At 39.5% G+C, this 20,747-nt stretch overlaps 1 protein-coding gene across 2 annotated transcripts in view; it reads right to left on the bottom strand.

Moving 5' to 3' along the window:
* Window positions 1-20,747, bottom strand: part of ARID5B (AT-rich interaction domain 5B) — a 148,059-nt gene that overhangs the window by 115,501 nt on the left and 11,811 nt on the right. For both annotated transcript variants that reach the window (XM_007054838.4, XM_043550928.1), the window contains one exon: window positions 13,060-13,285. In XM_007054838.4, coding sequence (XP_007054900.2) covers window positions 13,060-13,285 — 226 coding nt within the window. The remainder of the gene's footprint in view (window positions 1-13,059; window positions 13,286-20,747) is intronic.

The following is a 20,747-nucleotide window of genomic DNA, read 5'->3' as shown; positions in this document are numbered from 1 at the left end:
TCGCAATAGCACCAACATTTTCCATTGTGTTTGCTCCGTTAAACAGGGAAACCATAGCATATAATGCCTAATTTGGAGCCATCCAAATAGAGCTTTATTTAATTGATGAAATCAGACAACTAGCCATCTCCATTAAGTATCCTGACCTCTCTGGAGGTCACTGGCAATGGGCCTCCTTCCATTATTTATATATGGGTGGCTATTCAGTAGCATTTTCCTTCCTCTGCCCTGTTTAAAGCAGCTGTTATAGACAATAGGCCCAGCACACATATTAAGGGACTGATCCAGCTCCCATTGAGGGCAGTGGGAGCTGGATCAAGCCTTAAATGAGTACAACAGGGAAAAACATGAAGAAAGAGCGTGCATGTGTGTGGGAGGACTAAGCACAACCCCCTTCCCATCGTAACTATTGCACACACAACTGACGGCAGAATGGAGATAAAGCCTGAGCGTTCACGTTGGCCAACTGGGGTCAAGCTGGTATGCAAGGGAACAAAAGAGATGCCATGAATCAATGTGCCAGTAGGGGTGAGCAGAAGGAATGCCTGTTTGAGCAAGGAGCTGGGACTGCGTGTCTTCACAGCATCAGGTGGCACTAAAGAATGTGGAGAAGAGCGAGGTCTTGCGGTGCCAATGGACCTGGTACAGGCACTGATTTGTGCTGCCATATAACTTCTGAATTGTCAAAACTTTTGCAGTCAGTGGTTTGCATATAATCTGAAATCTGCCTTAAGCCCACACACAAGGGACCAGCAAAAACTGGTTGTTCAACAAAGGTGGCCTTCTAGTGAAGGTGGAGCACAAACTGAACTCAGTACATTTGGGGATATTTTGGTGTAGAGGTTTCTTTAGATAGTATGTTGTTTAATAAAGATATTAAGGATACCAGTATAGGATTCACTGGACCTACTGTTGTTATTATTTCAATCAGGATTGGGGCCTCCTAGTGGGTGCTATACAAACATATAAGATGACAAGAATCCTACAAATCAGCTTGGGGTGGAAATTGTACATACTTTGGAAGGGACGTCATACAGCTGTAAATAATTTGGGATGGATTTCTACCCGCACATCAGGAGCAATCAATTGCATTAAAAATACTACAGTCACATGATTACTTGTTATCATTATGGTACAAAAAATACCTAGCTCAGCCCCAGTTCAGCAAGGTATTTCAGAATGTGCCTAAACTATATATATGTGAATCCTCACTGAGCCTACTCACGTGCTTAAAGCTAGGCATGCACTTAAGTATCTTGTTGACTTAGGCCCCCAATATCTCTAATTTTCAATCTATCAATTACTAGTTTTTATCATGTACAAATCTGACACCTAAACTGTGAAGCCTCCCTTTTGCCAGAATTGCTGGCTATTCTTACATTCCCTAGTATTTAAAACCCACGTATAAAATGCATCACTCTCTACTTTAGATAAAACTTGGACCAGAACATTTGGGTTTTGATTGTTTTGTTTTGCAATAACAAACAGTGAAAAAGTGGGTAGAGTGCTAAGGAAAGCAGCAGCCACACTTTCACATTCTACCTATTTCCCTTTACCAGAAGAACAGGACATGAGGGAGCTCAAAGGAGAACTGGAGGTCACATTTTCTATTTTAATTATATTTTGGATTTGTTATAACATCCTTGTGTTATAAAACACACATGGATCTATTCTACTCTAGACACACATGCATAACGTCCCTTGGCACAAATGGAATTCATGAGCGTGTGTTGAGAGAATTGCTCCCCTAAAACTGTAGGACTGTGAACAAGGTTATAAGTATATCCCAAGGTCCTGGTAACTTTTAGAAACCACTCTAACCTCTTTCTCTTGGTTTACTGTGACATCAGCAAATCCCCCTCTCTATATGTGTAGCCTTGTAATTCACAATTATTCTGGGCCCATCAATGTTTCTGGCATCTGAGCATAGAACTGATGTTATTAGTTCATGTATTATGGTACTGTCCATGAATCCTAAACATATTCCAACACAGATTCCTGGAGTTCATTCATCAAATATTTTATGCTACTGTTCTTTTAATGATTCATTTATCCTTAGTAATATTTGTATTCTGGAGTGTGGCGTCTCTAGCTGACAGCACAATGCTCTGCTGAATTATCCTTTTCTTTCACAGCATAACAAAATAGAGCACAGTCAAACTGAAGATGGCCTTTAGTTCATTGTCAGAATAATACTGCTTACCAAGCATATCCAGACACATTTCTCAAACCACATGCAATGCTCTGACTACAAACGTGATCATAAAGTCATTAACCAGCATCTTAAAATGACGGTGTGATATACATATTTAAATGTTTAGGGAAGCCAAATGTATGCTTTTATAAAAACATATTCCATTTCAGCTTCAGCTTATATCAATTATGCAACATTGCACAGATGTGAGAATTCACCTTTATTTTTCATGAGCTACTAAAATACACTCCTTTAAAATAATATATATTATCTATCACTAACAGAAGCTTTTTTATGGTATTAAGTATTTGTCCCTCACAAAATAAGAGTTAGCTAGACAGAGATACAGGCTGAACATTCACAATATTGAGGATTTATTTTTACTAGCAAATTATCATTAGCAATAAAATTAAGGAGGAACTCATTTTACATGGTACAGCTTTCATTAAAGGAAGTAAATAAAGGTTATGCAACAATGAACCCAGCCAGTAAATTAGAATCCATGGCATTTTATATATTTTTAAACACACACACAATTCAGATTTACCATCTACTAGGTTAAACAAAACTATCAATTACTTCCACCTCCTGCAAACATCATCAAGCAAGTGATGACAAGTATAATCCAAATTAACTTAAAGAGATTATGAAGTCACAATACTAATAAAGGAAGTCTTAAGACTTCATCTAACAGGGCTAAATGCTCAGAGTCCACTGTGCTCTTGAGGGGTGTATGTATATAATTCCCATTAACATTAATAAGAGCTATGCACACACTAAGGCAGATCTCTGCTCCTCACATCCAAGGGGGAAGCAGGTTTGCCAGCTGGCTACCACATAATCTATCATTGAGGAGTTGCTATCGGCAGAGTGAGGTGTCCCCCACGCATTTCTGCCCAAAGGCTAACACCAGTTATCTACTTCCTACACCAGTTGGACAAGTCAGAGGTCATGGGAAATGATTCAATTGTCACATGCTTATCCAACCACAGAAAGATTCTCAGTTCTTTTTCTGCTTTTCTCACCTGCCAGTCACTCACCTTTTCCTGCCTGCCTAAGTGAAGATGTGCTTAGCAAAAATGGTGCTGAGCCCTTACGCACTACTACCTCTCTGTCCCGGCGTTTGCTGCTGACATTCGCACGTGTACGACGGGTGTCACGATCAGTGGCTTGTGTACCTCAGATTTTTGTCCCTGTCTCTCTCTCTCTCTCTAGGAGCAGACTGGCCCATAAAGGGGAGGCAGGGAGGAGAAACTAAAGAAAAAGCAAGTACTGGCAAGTGACCTCCTCAGGCGTCACATGAACAAGGGAGGTTTATGTTGCCAAATATCCATGAAATAAGATTATACCCTCTACAAGAGATTGAAGACTGAACTCATTTTACACAAGGAGCTTGGTTGATCCTTTCCTGAAATAGGAAATGGTGGTGCCCAGAGGAGGCAGGAGAAGAGAGGGGTCTTTTGACTGGTTGTTCAAGCTCCTATATGGCGCACCAGTTTTTCAGGAGGAGTGATAGTATCTTGTGTGGAGGCTATGGCGAGCACGTTGGGTTTAACTTTGAAGATCTAATTAGATCACCTTGCCAAGGGCTAACAACCTGATACTGTTTATGTTTTCCACATTCAATGCGTCTCGATCACACGCTGCGGCAAGGCACCAGTGACAGACCCCCTCAGTACTTAATCTGTGATGAGCCACAGGTTAGAAGAAAAGCAAGGAAATGATTTCAATCCAAACCGTATTTTAGGAAACAATTAACAGTCCTTCAGCAGCAGAGCAGACAGAGGATAGACACAGACGTTTTGGGAGAAATGAAGATGATAGGCCACCCTGGCAGAATTGTACATATGTAAGCAAAAGACATTTAAAACCAATCTACTTTTCCTCCCCAAAGGGCAGTGAAGTTCTCTGGGCACAGGAGTAATTCACTTATAGTTCTTGATTCTGAAGTGCAACATGGATGTGAGGTTCTGAATAAGTTGTGTCTGGCTCTACTCCTTACCCCCACAAAAGGGATTACACGATCTGGTCGCAAAGTCATCATAGCGCACATAAGAGCCTCAGCATTTTAACAAGGTAGCATAGGTCACAATCTGGACCAGTGCATGAGCTGCACTGAGACAGTTTCATAACTTGATTAACAGAGGTTTGGAGTCAAAGATGTCAGCAAGACTCCAAGTTCTGGACTCTGGCAGAGCAGAATTACTACAGAGGAAAACAGCCAAGCGGAAAGAAAAAGATGTTAGCAGGGCCCAATCAACAACAATGCAACTTTTATAGGTCTTCATTTTAGGGACATTAGCAGTCAGCCATGTTTGTCTATGTGACTGGAAGTGATACAATGCAGGAAAAGGTCCCCTGGATCCATAAGGGCCAGCAGTTCTAAATGACAGTTAGAGAATCACAGAACCACAAGACTGGAAGGGACCTCGAGAGGTCATCTAGTCCAGTCCCCTGCACTCATGGCAGGACTAAATATTATCTAGACCATCCCTGACAGGTGTTTGTCTAACCTGCTCTTTAAAATCTCCAATGATGGAGATTCCACAACCTCCCTAGGCAATTTATTCCAGTGCTTAACCACCCTGACAGGAAGTTTTTCCTAATGTCCAACCTAAACCTCCCTTGCTGCAATTTAAGCCCATTGCTTCTTGTCCTATCCTCAGAGGTTAAGAAGAACATTTTTTCTCCCTCCTCCTTGTAACAACCTTTCATGTACTTGACAGCTGTTATCATGTCCCCTCTCAGTCTTCTCTTCTCCAGACTAAACAAACCCAATTTTTTCAATCTTCCCTCATAGGTCATGTTTTCTAGACCTTTAATCATTTTTGTTGCTCTTCTCTGGACTTTCTCCAATTTGTCCACATCTTTCCTGAAAATGTGGTGCCCAGAACTGGAAATAATACTCCAGAATTAGAGGAGAGAATGCTGATTACATCCCTGAATAGTACTAAGCAAAGGAAAGAAAGAGACACAAAACAATAGAAGACCCAGTTTCTTCCTTGAGGGATCCAGAAACAATATGGGCAGTGGTGACAGCTGTGGTACTAGGCCCTGAGACAGAGAGTCTAAGTGAGGCACTGTAATGCTCTAGTTGTTATGCATAGCCATTTGGACCCATCAGACACAGAGCGAAGCAAATCTCTTGCAAGCTCCTTAAGCACAGCATGATCACTGAACATCAGAAACTGGCTAGCTGGAAAGAAAGCACCCTAAAAACCCAAGAGAAACTTATGCATTAAAATAGGTAAGATTCAAACCATACAAGTGCTGCATCAGAAGGCAGAACACAAGTTTTCAGTTACTAGAACAAAATCTCCTGGTTAGTAAGATTTAAATGTAAGATTCAGCAAAGACCATATGGGAAAAAAAATCCTGAATAGCAAACATATTCAGGCCCAGGGAAGATCAATCTTGGTGCTAAGAAATAAACAAAAACCAGACTAAGCTTGTCTAACACTTTTAAAGGGACATGGTCACATAATAGCTGGCACCTTTTTACTGTTTTATTGTAGTACTTTCTTAAGATTTTGAGAATTCTTATAATGACTTTAATCCCTGCTCCTATTAAAGTCAATGGGGGAAAACTCCTATTACTGGAGCAAACCGGCATTGTTTCAAGTTTACACTAGTGCATCTTGGCCCCACTGACTTCACTGGGACCAGAATTTGTCTTTTTGTCCTTTCCCACTTAGCAACATTGATTTTCCCTAATGTTTGGAATGGAACTGAAATGAAAATGGCTGTACTCTACACTAACAAAGTGCCCTGTCATACTGATATGTAACTGAAAATGCTGACACAATGGTAACTGATATCAGTACATTCTGAGAATAATTTTAGTTTACTGTTGCTGTAGAATCATCACAGGAAAAACACACATCGTTCCTGTAGGGTCTACAAAAAGAGTAGTTATTTGGGGTTTGGTTAAATTTCTTGGTGAAGAAATGGCAATTAAATTACAAACCAAGCTAGTTAGTATCCAGAGGATTTTATTCCCCAGTTTATAACAACGTTAAACTAGGTCAAAATGTGAGATTAGATCCAGTCAATGCCTCTTTAATAAGGTAAGTTGTGTCATGTTAAAACTCTCTTCTCAATAACTTGTGACCACAAATAGAAAAGAGGCTCCAGACAAAACAATGATAACAGAAGGGCTTCCACAGCCAGGCCACGGCATCACCATAAGCTTCAAATGTAACAGAATGTGTCATCCCAGGAGAAAAGAAGAAATTAACAGCACTTAAATCACACAAATGCTCCTTGGGCAACCAAGTTACCCAGGGAATTGAAAGATCAGGTGGCCAAACATAACCTCCAGAAAACCCCATCATGTCCTCAGACTGTTGCTGAAGAAAGTTCAGAGGGGAAAACCAGTGGCTGAGCAGACTGGGGAAAGGCAAAATGAGGGGGAGAAAAGGACCACTAATGGAGAGCTAGGTGCAGACACTACTAATGTCAGAGAAAGGCAATAGTCACAGAGCTACGAAGATATGCCAACCCCAAGAACAGCACTGCCACTCGGCATTTAAGGGGCACCAGGGATTCTAAATAAATCAACAAGTCTACAGATCCTGGTTAATCATAATTTAAGAGTACAAAAATGCATTTAAAAAAATTGGTCCAATGCACACAGAAAAGATATAAGAACCCAGGAGGTTGCAAGGTCAAATCCATGTACAGGTCTTAAATGCTGTGTGAACTCAGCAGCCATTAGCTTCAGTGGGAATTTCCTCAGTATCTTGCAGGATTGGGCCCTTGCTGTGTGACTTTGGTCAAGTTAACGGTCCATTTTGTGCCTTTAGCATCCCAATTCTAAAAAGGAGTAAATGACTAAGCATTAGAAAGTGTACGTCAATTGAGCTACCCTAGATATGACCAAAAAAAGGCCTAACCTTCAAAGTAGCTCCATATAACAATCACTAGAGTCCTGTACACCAGCCTGCATCTATTGTTAGTTATAATGCAGTGGTGCTCAAAATGTGCTAGAAGCTGTATGAACACATATCAGGAGACAGTCCTCTTCCCAAAGAGCCATCTTTCTTTTCTCAAACTCCTCAGAGCACCACAGACAAGCGAGGGTAATCACCCTTATCCACTGAAGAGTAGCTGAATTGATAAGACCGGCTAAAACAGTGTAATAAGAGAGCACCTTGATCCCCAAGAGAGGACAAAATAAGGAGTGCTGGGACAGAGGTGGCAGCGAGTATCAAAGGGAAAATGAAGTGATGTGGATGGGATGCTCACACAAGGTTAACCAAGATCAAGATGGTGATTGATAAGAACGAGAAAGACAGGAAGCCATGGGGAAGACAGAAAAAAAAAATAACTATACTGAATGGGAGACATTTAGCTGACCAGAAAATTAGCACGTTGAGTTAAGCCAGAAGATTCAGAAGTCAAAAGAATGTGATAAAGGACGAACAAGAGAACTGATGTCAGTTCTAAAATCATCAAGAACTGTAAAGTCCAGATGTCCCGATAACCAAAATCATAATATTCACTGAGAGAAATCATAGCTGTTCTCCAGTTATTGGTAAGTGCAAGCATACACACCGGGCCATCGCCCTGCTCTCACCAGGACACAGAGGCCAGGTGGTGCTGGGCACCACAGCAGTGCTCCATGCCACCCTGGCACTACTCAGATTCTGAGAAGTCTGCATCCTCACCAGGGTAGCTGCTCCATTCTTCCTTCCAAACCCATTGTGATGTGCTGAGGAGCAGCAAGGACATTGCAGAGCCACCACAAGTGGCAGTAAGAGAGCTCACATGGAACCATGGCCACTCTTTGGCCCATGCAAATTAAAAGATGGGACAGGAAAAGGCAAGGCAAGTGATTCGCCACCATGCTACTCCAGCTTTATGCCTGTGTAACTCCATGGTAATCAGACCCAAAGTGTTCACAAGAAAAGATTTTCAGAGAATTGACAGAAAAGCAGACAGCGGGGGAAAAGGGAAAAATCTGACTTGCCCCATACCCTCCATCAACAAAGGGAAGGGCTGCTGAAAGCTGAGCCTCACTTAAAGTAGTGCTCAATGCTCCTAGATTATTCAAGGAACAGTAAGGATATTAATATCTTCCACATAAATATATATTAACCTCAGGAATGTATTATCTACAGGCAGTGAAGGTTTATTATCTAAACTCAATTCAGTTTCCGCATCACTATTTTGGAGTTCAAAGCTAAAGAGCCAAAATAATGGGCACTGGTTGCAGTAGAAACAGAACCTGATGACTCCTCCAAACGACATCACCGGATGCAGACTTCAAGGAGCTCACAGTACGACAACCTGAGCCGCAATTTTTGGCATGATAAAAGGCCAAACACCGTGCATGCAACCCTAATAACAGATCCCACAGCTTTCGTCCTGAAACGCTCAAGAGAACCAATCTATCTATCCTAACTGATCTATTAGCCCAAGAAGGACAAGAGTCAAAAAAAGTTATCCCTGAGTCAGGAGTCAAACCGTCCCACCCCCACTCCCCAAAAATCTAAAAACCCTGCAGGCTCCGATCAGCAACAGCAGAGGAGGTGGGAAAGCAGGTCATTTCTCAACTAACCACAGGCACTGCCATAGTACAGTAGAACCCCAACCAACGGTGCCCCCGAGCACTAAATTCAGTCATTTCCCCGTCAGTCTCGTTTCTCAATTTCAGCTCTGACTCCTTTATCTTTTATTTCTTTTTCCAAAGACACACTTAGAGATGAACCCATTCATAACTGCCTATCCACAGACAGTTTGTGGCAGCATAATTGACAATGAGTCTGCTGCAAAAATGAAAATGCTGTTTTAATAACCTGAGCCTAAAATACGTTCTGTTGTATGCCTCAAAGGGTTTCAATAAAAAGTCAACCTGTAGAGACATATTTTCTTGGCTTAAACAACAATCCAAAGCATATAAATGTAGTCCAACTATAATGACATATTTATAGGCCAATAAAGCTTACATTGCAGCTTTCATACTTCACTTAAAGGAACTCTGTAAGAAGCAGTGTTATATAAAATAATTTGAATTTTTTTTAACTATAGCCCAAGGAATACAAATTTGTAACTTACCCATGTTTAACTGATAGTGTTTACACTGCTTAATTGCTAAAAAAAAATTTAAAATGAAATGACTCCTCATCTGGCTATTTCCAATTGATTTACCAAATATGGGTATTGAAGTCTATTTATTACAAATAACCCCAAGCTCCTAAATAATTCTAAAGACAAAAATAAATAACTAGAAGCCCTGGTTGTGAATGATTTTGCCAGGCCAATTCTTCTGGAAAAATAGGTTCTCATGTTTATTATGAATAATATATTACGCAACTATTCTATTTTTATATACTGCATTGTTGTTACTCCTTATTTGTACCAATATTTGAAATAAATAGTTAGAAAAATATAAATAGACTTAAGACATTAATTACTCACATGACATATTTGTAAAAAGAGAGAGAGAGAGAGAGAATGTATAAAATACACACCCTGAAAGGCAGGGATATAATTTTTGGAATCATGTTTCAGGCTGAAAACTTAACCTCAGAAATATGAGATTTTTATATATTTAATGCACTTCCTAAGGAAAAGACCTACATAATTTAATAGGGATGAAAACAATAAGTTTCTATAGAAATGTAATCTATTTCTACAGAAATTACCTTTAAAACCTATTGAATTTAATGGAAAATGATATGGGGTTTTTTGAGCCATCCTTTAGAATTCCTTAGCAGGGATATAATTTTCTGTTAAATTTTAGAGGAAGGTCAAATATATCCTATAGGAAAGTAATCATTTTTATTCAACTACATAGGATTTTTTCATAAAGGAAATGTGCATTTCCACAAGGAAAATGTTTTCAGGCAATCATATTGTTTATCTAGGTCTTGTCAACAAAAGAATCAGAAATTTACTAGCCTACAACCAGCATTAAACATCGGTATTGCTAGCAGAGTTCACGAATCGTTTTCCTGACTACTTCAGGCAGGGATCTGTTTGTAAGAACTAGACTACAGACTACCTCCCCTAAAGGCCAGTCTAACACTATAAAACTGACCATCAATTTGCTGTATGTCATCTACAGAACAGAGAAGAAAAACCTTGCCCAAGAGACCATGCTTGGAACCCTACTAGCCATGATTACAGCTAGCAAATTTCTAACCACAGCGTGCACTGTTTCGTTGGCATGATGCGGAGTGTTGGAAGAGTTCTCCGGGTGTGTACTTTACGCTCACTAAAGGTGCCATTTTGACAAGAGAGAAGTTTCAGCACAGGCAGGTCAACCGCTCAAGCTTCCCTACTCTAACTGGACTCATCCGCATTACAAATTTTATTGTGTTGACCAAGAAAACTATAGTTCCTCCCCATTATTTACTGAACAGGAAAACTACAGTAGAACCTCAGAGTTATGACACTAGAGTTACGAACTGACTGGACAACCACACACCTCATTTAGAACTGGAAGTAGGCAATCAGGCAGCAGCAGAGACCCTTCCCCCCCCCCCCAAAAAAAAAGAAAGAAAGAAAAAAGCAAATACAGTACAGTACTGTGTTAAACAAACTACTAAAAAATAAAGGAAACGTTCTTTTTTTTTTTGGTCAAGCTAAGGAAACTGTTTCTGTACTTTTTCATTTAAATTAAGAGGTTAAAAGCAGAATTTTTCTTTTGCCTAGTAAAGTTTCAAAGCTGTATCAAGCCAATGTTCAGTTGTAAACTTTAGAAAGAACACCCAGGATGTTTTGTTCAGAGTTACAAACAACCTTCATTCCCGAGGTGTTTGTAACTCTGAGGTTCTACTGTACATTTATTTAATCCCTTTAATATTAATATTACATTTAAATAAACCAAGCAGCAAGAGAGTTCTTGTCTATCTTTCAGCAGTTGCACCCATTCTCAAAAGCAACATGCCCAATGGCTAAATGTCTTCTTGTGCCTGTGGGTTTCAAACCAATGATAACCAGTCACAGAGAGAAACTTTAAAAAAAAAATGGAGTCAACTTTTTTTCTGTATAGGCACTGACAAAGCAGCCTGATTCATGAACTAAAAGAAAGCCACATACAATGCTCTCAGTGTTGGGTTTTCACAATTACGTTGTTATAGTTCAGATACCATATGCATTTTTAGTGTAACCCCTCTTTTCAAAGGCTTAACATGCAGCTATGAACTGTGTGTGCTACGTTTGAAGATAATTTTCTTTGGCTCTTGAGTCAATAATACTGGTTTTATAAACTTACCACAAAGGATTTGTTTGTTTGTTTGTCAAAAACAAAACAAGAGAATGTTAAAACTCAAAAGCTCTGTCTGAGAAGCATTCAGATTCTTTTGATACACCAAACAGATGCAAGGAAATGTACAAGGAATGTACATCTAGTTACAAAGAAGAAGAAACCTCTAACAAAAGTTTTGCAAGTGTTTTACTGTAGATATTGATTTAAAATATCAACTTTCAACCATAATGAAACATCATCCTGACTAGCTGATGAAGTTTATAAAGTAAGACTGACAAATTCACCTCACCATTTGCTTAGATGGGAAACGAGAGACTCAGCACTGTTGTAAGGTAAGTTCTATAAGGCAAATCCTCAGCTAGTGTAGGTAGACATAGCTCCATTGTAGTCCATGGAGTTATGCTGCTTACACAACTGAGAACTTGGCCCACTATCTTCAATTCATGTAGATGAGAAAAAAATTCTGCACATGGAGTTGGCAGAGTATCTACCTTAACTTTTGATTTCTTACCTTTCATCCATTTATATGCTAAGCTTGAAGCTATCTAAGCTTAGCTTTCTAAAAAAAAAAAAAATGTACTACAGGAAATAAATTTTACTGAAACACACGTTGAAATATATTTACCTGTCAGCCAATGTGCATGTCAATCTCCCAATAAAGCTAATGGCAATTAGGCATATTTACCAACAGAAGACCAGCTGCCTCAGACGTCATCCTACGGCCCTTGCATAAGAATGTGTCCCATTAAAGGAAATGGGAGTTGTGTGCACAACTTCTACAAAGTTGGCATTTTTAGACCCAGATTCTGTGCCACTTAGGCCCCAATTCTGCAAGCTGATACATGTGGGCAGATCCTGCCTCCACATCCCACTGACATACTGAAGTCAAAGGAGAGCCAGGCAGTGCAGGAGACCATCCATGTGAAGCAACTTGTAGGACTTACATGCATATGGGGAGCAAGAAGCATCCCAAAAACTGTAAGCCTGCTTGCAGAGATCCAAAGCATTAGAGAGCCCATGCAGCAGAAAAGCTGTCCATCTGAGTTCCCATGCCTCTCCATTTTTGCAGAGAGGGAAAAGTGAGAAAGAAAAGATCCACTTCATCATGAAACCAAAGTGACAGTACAAATGGGTGTAAGTATGATTAATTAAATGGATTTTTTTAAAAAAACGTAGGCTGAATATTACAAGAAACTTTAAAGTAAAACGCATTGGACTGTGGAACAGTGTCCCAAAGGGAGTTGTGGAAACCTCATTACTTAAGACAATTAACACTGTATTGGACAAAGACTAGAGAAGCACTAGTGATAGGCAACAACCCTTCGTTGGCAAGAATATAGGCAATATGATCTAATAGGTCTTTGACCTCTGTGTTTCTTCTGTGATTCTAATTGCATAGAGAGAAGGCATCAGATTCAATCCCATATGATGTATAGCACATACTTGAGGCCAATGCCTACATAGTTTCTGTGGGAAGCCCTTGTAAATTACCTTTGCTTGCAACTTCAGGATTTGAGCCTTAGTGCTTACAGTCTTAGAGTCAATGACAGTTTTGTCTGAATAAGCACTGCATGATTGGGCTTGTTACCCTTAGAAATACATTCACAGGTAGGCAAACAGCAATTTTAGAAAAGGAAACTATATTTACCAAGATCAGCCTTTTCCTTTAGAATGTCTTTGAAGTTCAGGCCACTGTTGAGTGTGGACTGCCTGTATCTCATCAAGGCTTCCTTCTGCCCATTCTTGCCCAGTTCCATGGGTATGACTGGGTCAGCCCGGAGACCACACTTCCACTTGGAGAAATCTGAATGTGCCCATTTTGCCAAATCTTCGAGCTTCACAGTCACCTTCTCTGAAACGGCAATAACTTCATCCTGCAAGATGTAGTCAAACGAGAACAGAGCATGTCATGTGTGGCTTATGATGAAAGATAAGTTTGTAGCACTGCCTCTTTGACATGTTATTGGAAAAGTTTATCTTGCTCTTGGCAGATTACTTTTTCTGTGATACAGAATATCCAATAACTCATGCAATTTGCATGCCATTTTAGTGTCACTGTTGGTTGTTTATTTGAAGCAAATATTTACGTGATAAAAAATGTCCAAGAACATCAGGGCAGCAGTCCTAAAATGTATTTTAAATGTGGATTGCCAAAGTGCATTTTGTATATCCCAAAGGCTTGGATGAAAGCTTGCTTTTTAGGTGCAATTAGCTGCAAATGTAAAAACTCATGGCTGGATGACTAATGGTTATAGCTAGTCCTCAAATAAATGGTCTAAGTAAATCTTAGATTCTTGGAACTCTGACTCACCAGAAAATTCCTGTGTTTATGGTACATTTTCCCTTGGCTTATACACAAATATTGAATTTAACTTTTGTCCTAAAAATTAAATAAAACTGTGATGTAATCCCAAAAGAAATACTGCATAAATGTTATGCGTTTCCCACCAAAAGAAACTTGCATATTCTCATGTTTCTTAAAACTTTTTCAAGAACAGAACTGTATTTTTCCCTCTTCTTAAGCATACATTCTATGAAAAAGCAATTTAACTTCAGTTTAGCCTGCTGAATATATACTTGAATTAAACATCTCTAATTGCTACATTTTTATCCTTCCAGGAAACAATCAACTCTTCTCAGTCATGATGAATAAGCAGAATGTTTTATAGCTGCCTACTGTAGGCAGGACTTAAGAAGGCTTCAGAAAAAGAAAAACCTAACCCCAACTCCCACCAAGATAAACTTGAGATCTTTAAGTTAAATATTTGAAACAGTTGATGTTTTAACTTGAACTGATTTATAACACACCTTTCACACCACACATTTCTAGGTAAAACATGGGTAGTATAGTCACTTTAAAAATATTAACCATAATTCTTTCTTTCTCTAAAATAAACACAACTATTTAGGAATGGGGAAAAAAGAAAAAAGAAAGAAATTCTTGCATGGTTGGTTCTGTATTTTTTGCTTAACACATTCCTCAGGAAATAAAATACTGCTCAAAAGCACCAAAAAAAAAAAAAAAAAAAAAAGAGGGGGGGTACGGGGGGGTGCGGTGGGAAGTGTGGGTAAGTTTTGTGATAAGTTACACACAACATGAAACCTACACAGTAGCTTTGGTAAAACGTAGATCTGATATTTCACTCTTCCTTGTATAACACAAAGTTGTTTCATAAGCAGTCATCTTCTATTACTTTTAGTGCAATAGCAAATATTTACTCAAAAATGAGCCTCATACTTGTACGCTAAGTAAATTTTAGTAATGGAATCTTTTCCTTTATCACTGTGCTGAATATGAACTTCCATTGAACAACAAACAATCAAGACAATGTTTTAACTTTCTGCTTATGACAAATGTTATTACTTTGTAAACAATGCTGCATACTACACAGTACATTTTCAATGGATGGTTTCACCCAATTTCATTACACCATCCACTTGAAATAAAAGATCTGTAGTTGCTATGCATTTTATAGCTATTACATGGTGATTATTAAATGTCAGAGTGAAAAAATTGAGTCTGCATGAAGACAGACTTAACAGCTTCTGGATGGGGTCTGCTGTATAGGATGTTGAATGGAATCATTAAGTATCACAATTTCTAATATAGAGTACTTAGAAACATTCTATTTAGCAGCATCTTTCATAGAAATCTGACTTCCAGATTAGATATGTTTTTGGTTAAAGTGTTATTTTCAAAATAACTTTTATGGCCAAATGATTATGATTTCAATTACCAGTTTCTTCATATCCTTTCCAAGAATTGGTATGACTAACTTTGGCTGGCATACAAAGTTAGCCAAGCAAACAACCTATTAACTAAAAGAAAAGTACAATCACTGTTACATCTTCAAAGAATTAACCAGTTTCAGACTACAACCTTCACAGACACGGTACATACAGAAACCATAAATCCAAGAATATTGGTTGATAAACAACCCGTGTGTTTTACTAACAATTCAGCAGCAAACCCACTTTACAATACAGTCATATGCCAGAATTTAGTTGGAAATTTGATAAGGAAGCAGAAAAATATGGAAGATATAAGTATCAGGAAACACTAAAGAGCATAAATCACATGTTCACACTTAAAAGTTTTGTGTGACAGCAAAATGACCACACACCAGCAACCATGACCAAAGTATTTTATACTTAGTTTTGCCTTCATCAGTGTGAACGGCTAGAAAAAGAATCTTTGCAAAAATTGTCATGTGATCATATTAGCAATTTGCAAAATAAGTATTATGACCATAAATACTGTTGTGGCAGCTAAAGTAATACAAAAGGTATGCACAGAAAGGCATTTTGAATCAGATTAGCACATAAACCAAGAGTATGAATACAAACCGTAACAAAAATTTAGCCGGTTACTGTGGTAACGGATGCAGTTAAGGATGTCTCATTTTCTAAACATTTTATAGATGGGGGAGGAGGAGAAATAGATCAAAATGCAATAAGTACACTGGGTGGAATTTTCAAAAGTACCTAAGTGACTTAAGAACAAAAATATCTTTGAAAATCAGTGGGACTTGTGCTCCTAAATCATTTAGCTTCTTTTGCCTATAAAATAATTGTTTGCATCATTACCTATAAAGAAATTATTTAGTGTGAGATTTTCAGAAATGTTCTATGTTGGCCTAACTCTGCTCCCACCAAAGTCAATAGTAAACTGATTATTGTGGGAGCAGATTTAGGCCAATGATGAATGCTTTTGGCATGAATTCAGGAAAGTACCTATATGCACATGTAATTTTAAACACTTAGGATGGGATTTTCAAAAATACCAAAGGGAGAAAGGCACAAAAGTCCCACTGAACTGCCTAAGTGAAGACAGGAATCTCCCTTAGATTTTTGAGAATTGCACCCATAAGCAACCCCATTAACCTCCATGAAACTACCCACATACTTAAAGTTAAGCATGTACATAAGTATCTTCTTGAATCAGGACCTACACTGTGAATGTCATAGGCCAATAGCCAAGGCCATATCATCTCACGGTAGAATCAGTAGAAAGGGGACAAAGGGACTCGGAAAGTCCTCCGGGTTCACCTTGCTGAGTTTCCTCCTAATGCTTCCTTAGGGGAGTCGTATCAAAGGGATTGCATCACGCCCCTGAGTTTGTTGTGAACAAGATGAAAATGATTCAGAATTGCAGCCAATTGTATCTCAAGGCCCTGATTCTACAGTCTCTATGAAGCAGAAACTCCCATTGCCTTCAAAAGCTCCTCTGACTTCAATAGGAGTTATGTCTCAGGTTAAGGATACTGGAGTCAGAATTTGCTGGGGGCCTAGAGGAAAGCATGGCAGAGGTAGGCAGAATGGATAGAATGTTTCTGGTGCCCAGAGGAGTCAGAACACTAGCAGCCATTGGTAACCCCGTCTAACAGATGTGATGTGATTACTCCAGGAAAGGTTTCCTGCCACTTGCCATTGTGCATAGGGTGCTGGCCTTGCCATGACCCCAGCCTGCCCAAACACACCTCCTCTGACAATGCTAATGACCTCACAACTACACTTGGGGACGTATGGATATAGCATTCTGAGTACCTCTGGTGAAGGAGGGCTGGAGGTGGAGGGGCTACCCAGTGCTTAGGCACTGGAGCCGCTATAATCTGTCCCGTTGTGTTATTAATATATAAACACTATAACCTAAATTCTGCAGTCTTTACTCATGCAACAGTCTCACTGAACTCATCTGGGAGTTTTGAACTATTCTCGGGGGCAGAATTTGTCCCTGCACTGATCCAAACCAATGCAGATCTCCATGTTGCTACATTATCCAACATCACATTAAACTGGAACACAACCCTTCAAGTGGGCTCATGAACCAACCATTTATGTTCAGGCACTCCCTGTCTTAGTGCATTCTTATTTGCCAGGCAGTTAATCTTAAAGTAAACCAGGGGAAAGAATATTTATATTGGTTCCTACAGCATTTCACTGACTTTATTGCAAATATTTTTATATAGAAAAGGACAGTTTGTGGACCAATAATTATTTTGTTCAGTGTCCTGTTAGAATAAAGATATCCTGACGAGTTTTTAGCAGGGGAAATCCAGATCCGTGTATGGAAAATTTGGGCTTCTGATACTCTCGGTGTTTGAAGCCCTTCTCTGTTTGTCAAGAAACAAACAAGCAAAGAAGATATGTAATTCTCCAATGGGGCAGCAATGGGGTTACGAAGCACGGTGGTTAAAAACAGCTAAGCCTTGTCTACACTACAGCTATTCCCAATTCAACTGGAAGAGCTGTGCTGGCAGTGAGTTACAGGTCTCACTTTTACCACTGTAGAGAAATCCTGTTTTGTGATGGCGTCCTTCATGAGCATTGCAGGGTTTTCGAGTCTGCGGCCCTAAATGTTGACTCAACAGCACCACCAGAGGTGTGAACTTTCCACATTTATCTTACTGGGGGTATTAACTTCAAAGCCTACTTGTGGCCATTAAATAAAACACAAACACCCATCTTGACCATTAAAATATAAGGCTAAGGAGACAGCTGGGTCCAGCTTTGGTTTTGAATCCAATACTCTTGCAAGTTAAAAACAAGATTCCTGGATTTTTTTTCTAAGTATTTAAAATAGCTTCTAAGGTTCTGTTGTGAATTTAACCAACAATTTGCCTTCTCTTGATGTATCATTTGCCGGGCCACCTTAGACAAATGATGCCCTGGGCAAACTTGTATTTTGGCACCCCTGGCCCCCGCTTCCTCCCTGGGCTCCCTCCCCCATCATCTCCAGGCCCCACTGCCTCCCCCGACTCCACCCAGTGCCCCTGGCCCCTGCTGCCTCCCCAGCCATCTCCCCATCACCCCCGGGCACCCTCATTGCTCCAAATTCCATTCTGCGGCCTTGCACCTGAGGCCCACCCCGCTCCTTGCCTCTTGACCATGGTGCCCTCTGAACCACAGTGTCTTGGGCAGTTGCCCACATCACCCACCCATAAAGCCAGCCCATACCATTTGTCATGAGTACATTCTACGAGGCAAATAAATTTGAATTAATTTTAAACTGAAAAATACAACCCCCCCCTGTCTGTATATTTCAATGATTCCTTCCCAGTTTGGGATAATCTGACAAGCCACAAAGTGGGTGTTTAGTGAGCAACACAGTAATATTTGCACAGCTAATTAATGGCAAAAGATACCAGGCTATTTCATGCTTTAAAGCACAAACCAAGTACATCTTTCTGTTTTGTGTAACCTCCTCTTAAATAAAAACATCATTTAAACATGCTCTCTCTTGCTGTACTTTTTTTTTTTTTCCCCATTCTGTTCACTGTGATTCAAAGCCATTGAAAGTCACGGGAGTCTTTTTCATCAAGTTCAGTAGGCTCTGGATTAGTCCCTTTGCAGACCCATGCGGTTAGCCCTGACATGTGCAATGCCAGCTACGGGCCAGACTTTGTAACTCTTACTCATGATGGTCAGCACTTACTCACTCCTACAAGTAGCCTCACTGACTTCAATCAAATGAATAAGTGCACACCAGGGTGAGTAAGAGCTACGCGATTGAATGATTGGAACCACAGCTTCAGATAGAGTGCTTAGAAATATTTATCCTGGATGAGATGGTTGAAAAAGTGCTTAAATCTGAGTTTCTCCACAGTGGTGTTATCAATATGTTCCACTGTGGTAAATAATTCAGGTTACAGTCTGATATAAAAAGAAAAGGAGGACTTGTGGCACCTTAAAGACGAACAAATTTATTTGAGCATAAGCTTTCGTGAGCTACAGCTCACTTCATCGGATGCATGCAGTAGCTCACGAAAGCTTATGCTCAAATAAATTTGTTAGTCTCTAAGGTGCCACAAGTCCTCCTGTTCTTTTTGCGAATACAGACTAACACGGCTGCTACTCTGAAACCAGTCTGATATAACTAACTGCAGAAACTTAAGTCCTGATTCCTGCAGTTGACTCCATGAATAGATAGATTCCTTTACCCATGCGGAGTGACTTCAATGGGAACCAACCATACAGAGTCAATTAGTTTGAAAAATATTCAGTCTCTCTCTCCCCTCAGGCAGATTAAACTAATATTAAGGGAAAAGCAAATTTACAACCCAGATTGATGACTTGGGTATGCATATGTTTTAAAGTTTCCAAAAAGCACATTTGGTTCAAAAGTCAGCTTGTGTGTTTGTCCCGTCAACATTTTTAAAGCTAAACCTTGTGTTTTGTATCCATTACCAATGTGGAATTTCTTCCCGAAAAGGCAGTTTGGGCCACTGGATAGGATACTAGAGTAGCAGACATGGGTTCTAGTCCCAGCTCTCTCCTTGACAGTGCAATTGCCCAAGTTCACACTATCTCAGTCTCTTTCATCTATTACATGGGGATACTAATTATGCTTATCCGTCTTTGTAAAGCACTTTGAGTTTTATGAATGAAAAGCCATATTGGTGAGAAGGGCCAGTGCTTATGCTGTGCCCTGGGTATGCCCAGTGCTGTGTGGGCCAAAGCTTCACTGTATCTAACACCCACACTCTTTAGGGGGATTTCAAATAGCAAAAAACAGATAATCAGTGTAACAAGTTCTAAATACTAAAGAATCAACATTTATCCTTAAAAACAAAATAGATTTTGATTAACATTTCCAAGAATTGACTTGTGATTTTGGAGCCTCACCTGTTCGGTGCTCACTGTTAGACAGCTTAAAGGGGTCTGATTTTCAAAGGATAAGTGCTCATTACTTTCTTAAAACAAGAAAACCAAACCAACCAACCGAACAAAAACCAGGCTGCTTTAAAGTTTTCCAAATTGGGCATCTAAAAATGGAAGCTCCCCTAATCACTAGTCACTTTTTAAAATCTTGGCCTTTGGTTTTACATGGCACCTTTCAACATTTCAGTACCCAAACCAACTACACATATTTCTGTTCTCTGGTGTTACGTTAAAATCCAAACTAGAAGGAACATCTTTTGTGCAAGAAAATGAAAATAAACAGGACTATTTCTTCAAAAGGAGTTGATTTCTCCATGATGCAAGTAATGATAGTAGAGTGCCCCTTGAGCACCTCCATGGCTTTTCAAGGTACCAGGCACAACCAAATTATTAATCTCCTGAGGGCATGGATTCCCTCAGAAAACCAACAAATCCTGGAATCACTAACACAGTGAAGCCTTCTTAACTATTTGACATACATTGTTGTATATCTCTTTCTAGACTCCCTGGTTATGAAGAAACCCTTGAAACAAGATGACAAATGAATAGAGATGTTAAATAAATAAAAACCAGCTATGCAGTGACTTACGACTACCAAACCTTTAGAAGATTAAAGAAATCTGCTGTATACCATTTATGTCATCCATAATTATATCTCCATAGAAACACGAAAAA

The sequence above is a fragment of the Chelonia mydas genome, chromosome 7 (assembly GCF_015237465.2).
Source record: "Chelonia mydas isolate rCheMyd1 chromosome 7, rCheMyd1.pri.v2, whole genome shotgun sequence".
Classification (NCBI taxonomy): domain Eukaryota; kingdom Metazoa; phylum Chordata; order Testudines; family Cheloniidae; genus Chelonia; species Chelonia mydas.
Note: the sequence above shows the minus strand (reverse complement) of the source record. Positions and strands in the feature narration are given on the sequence as shown.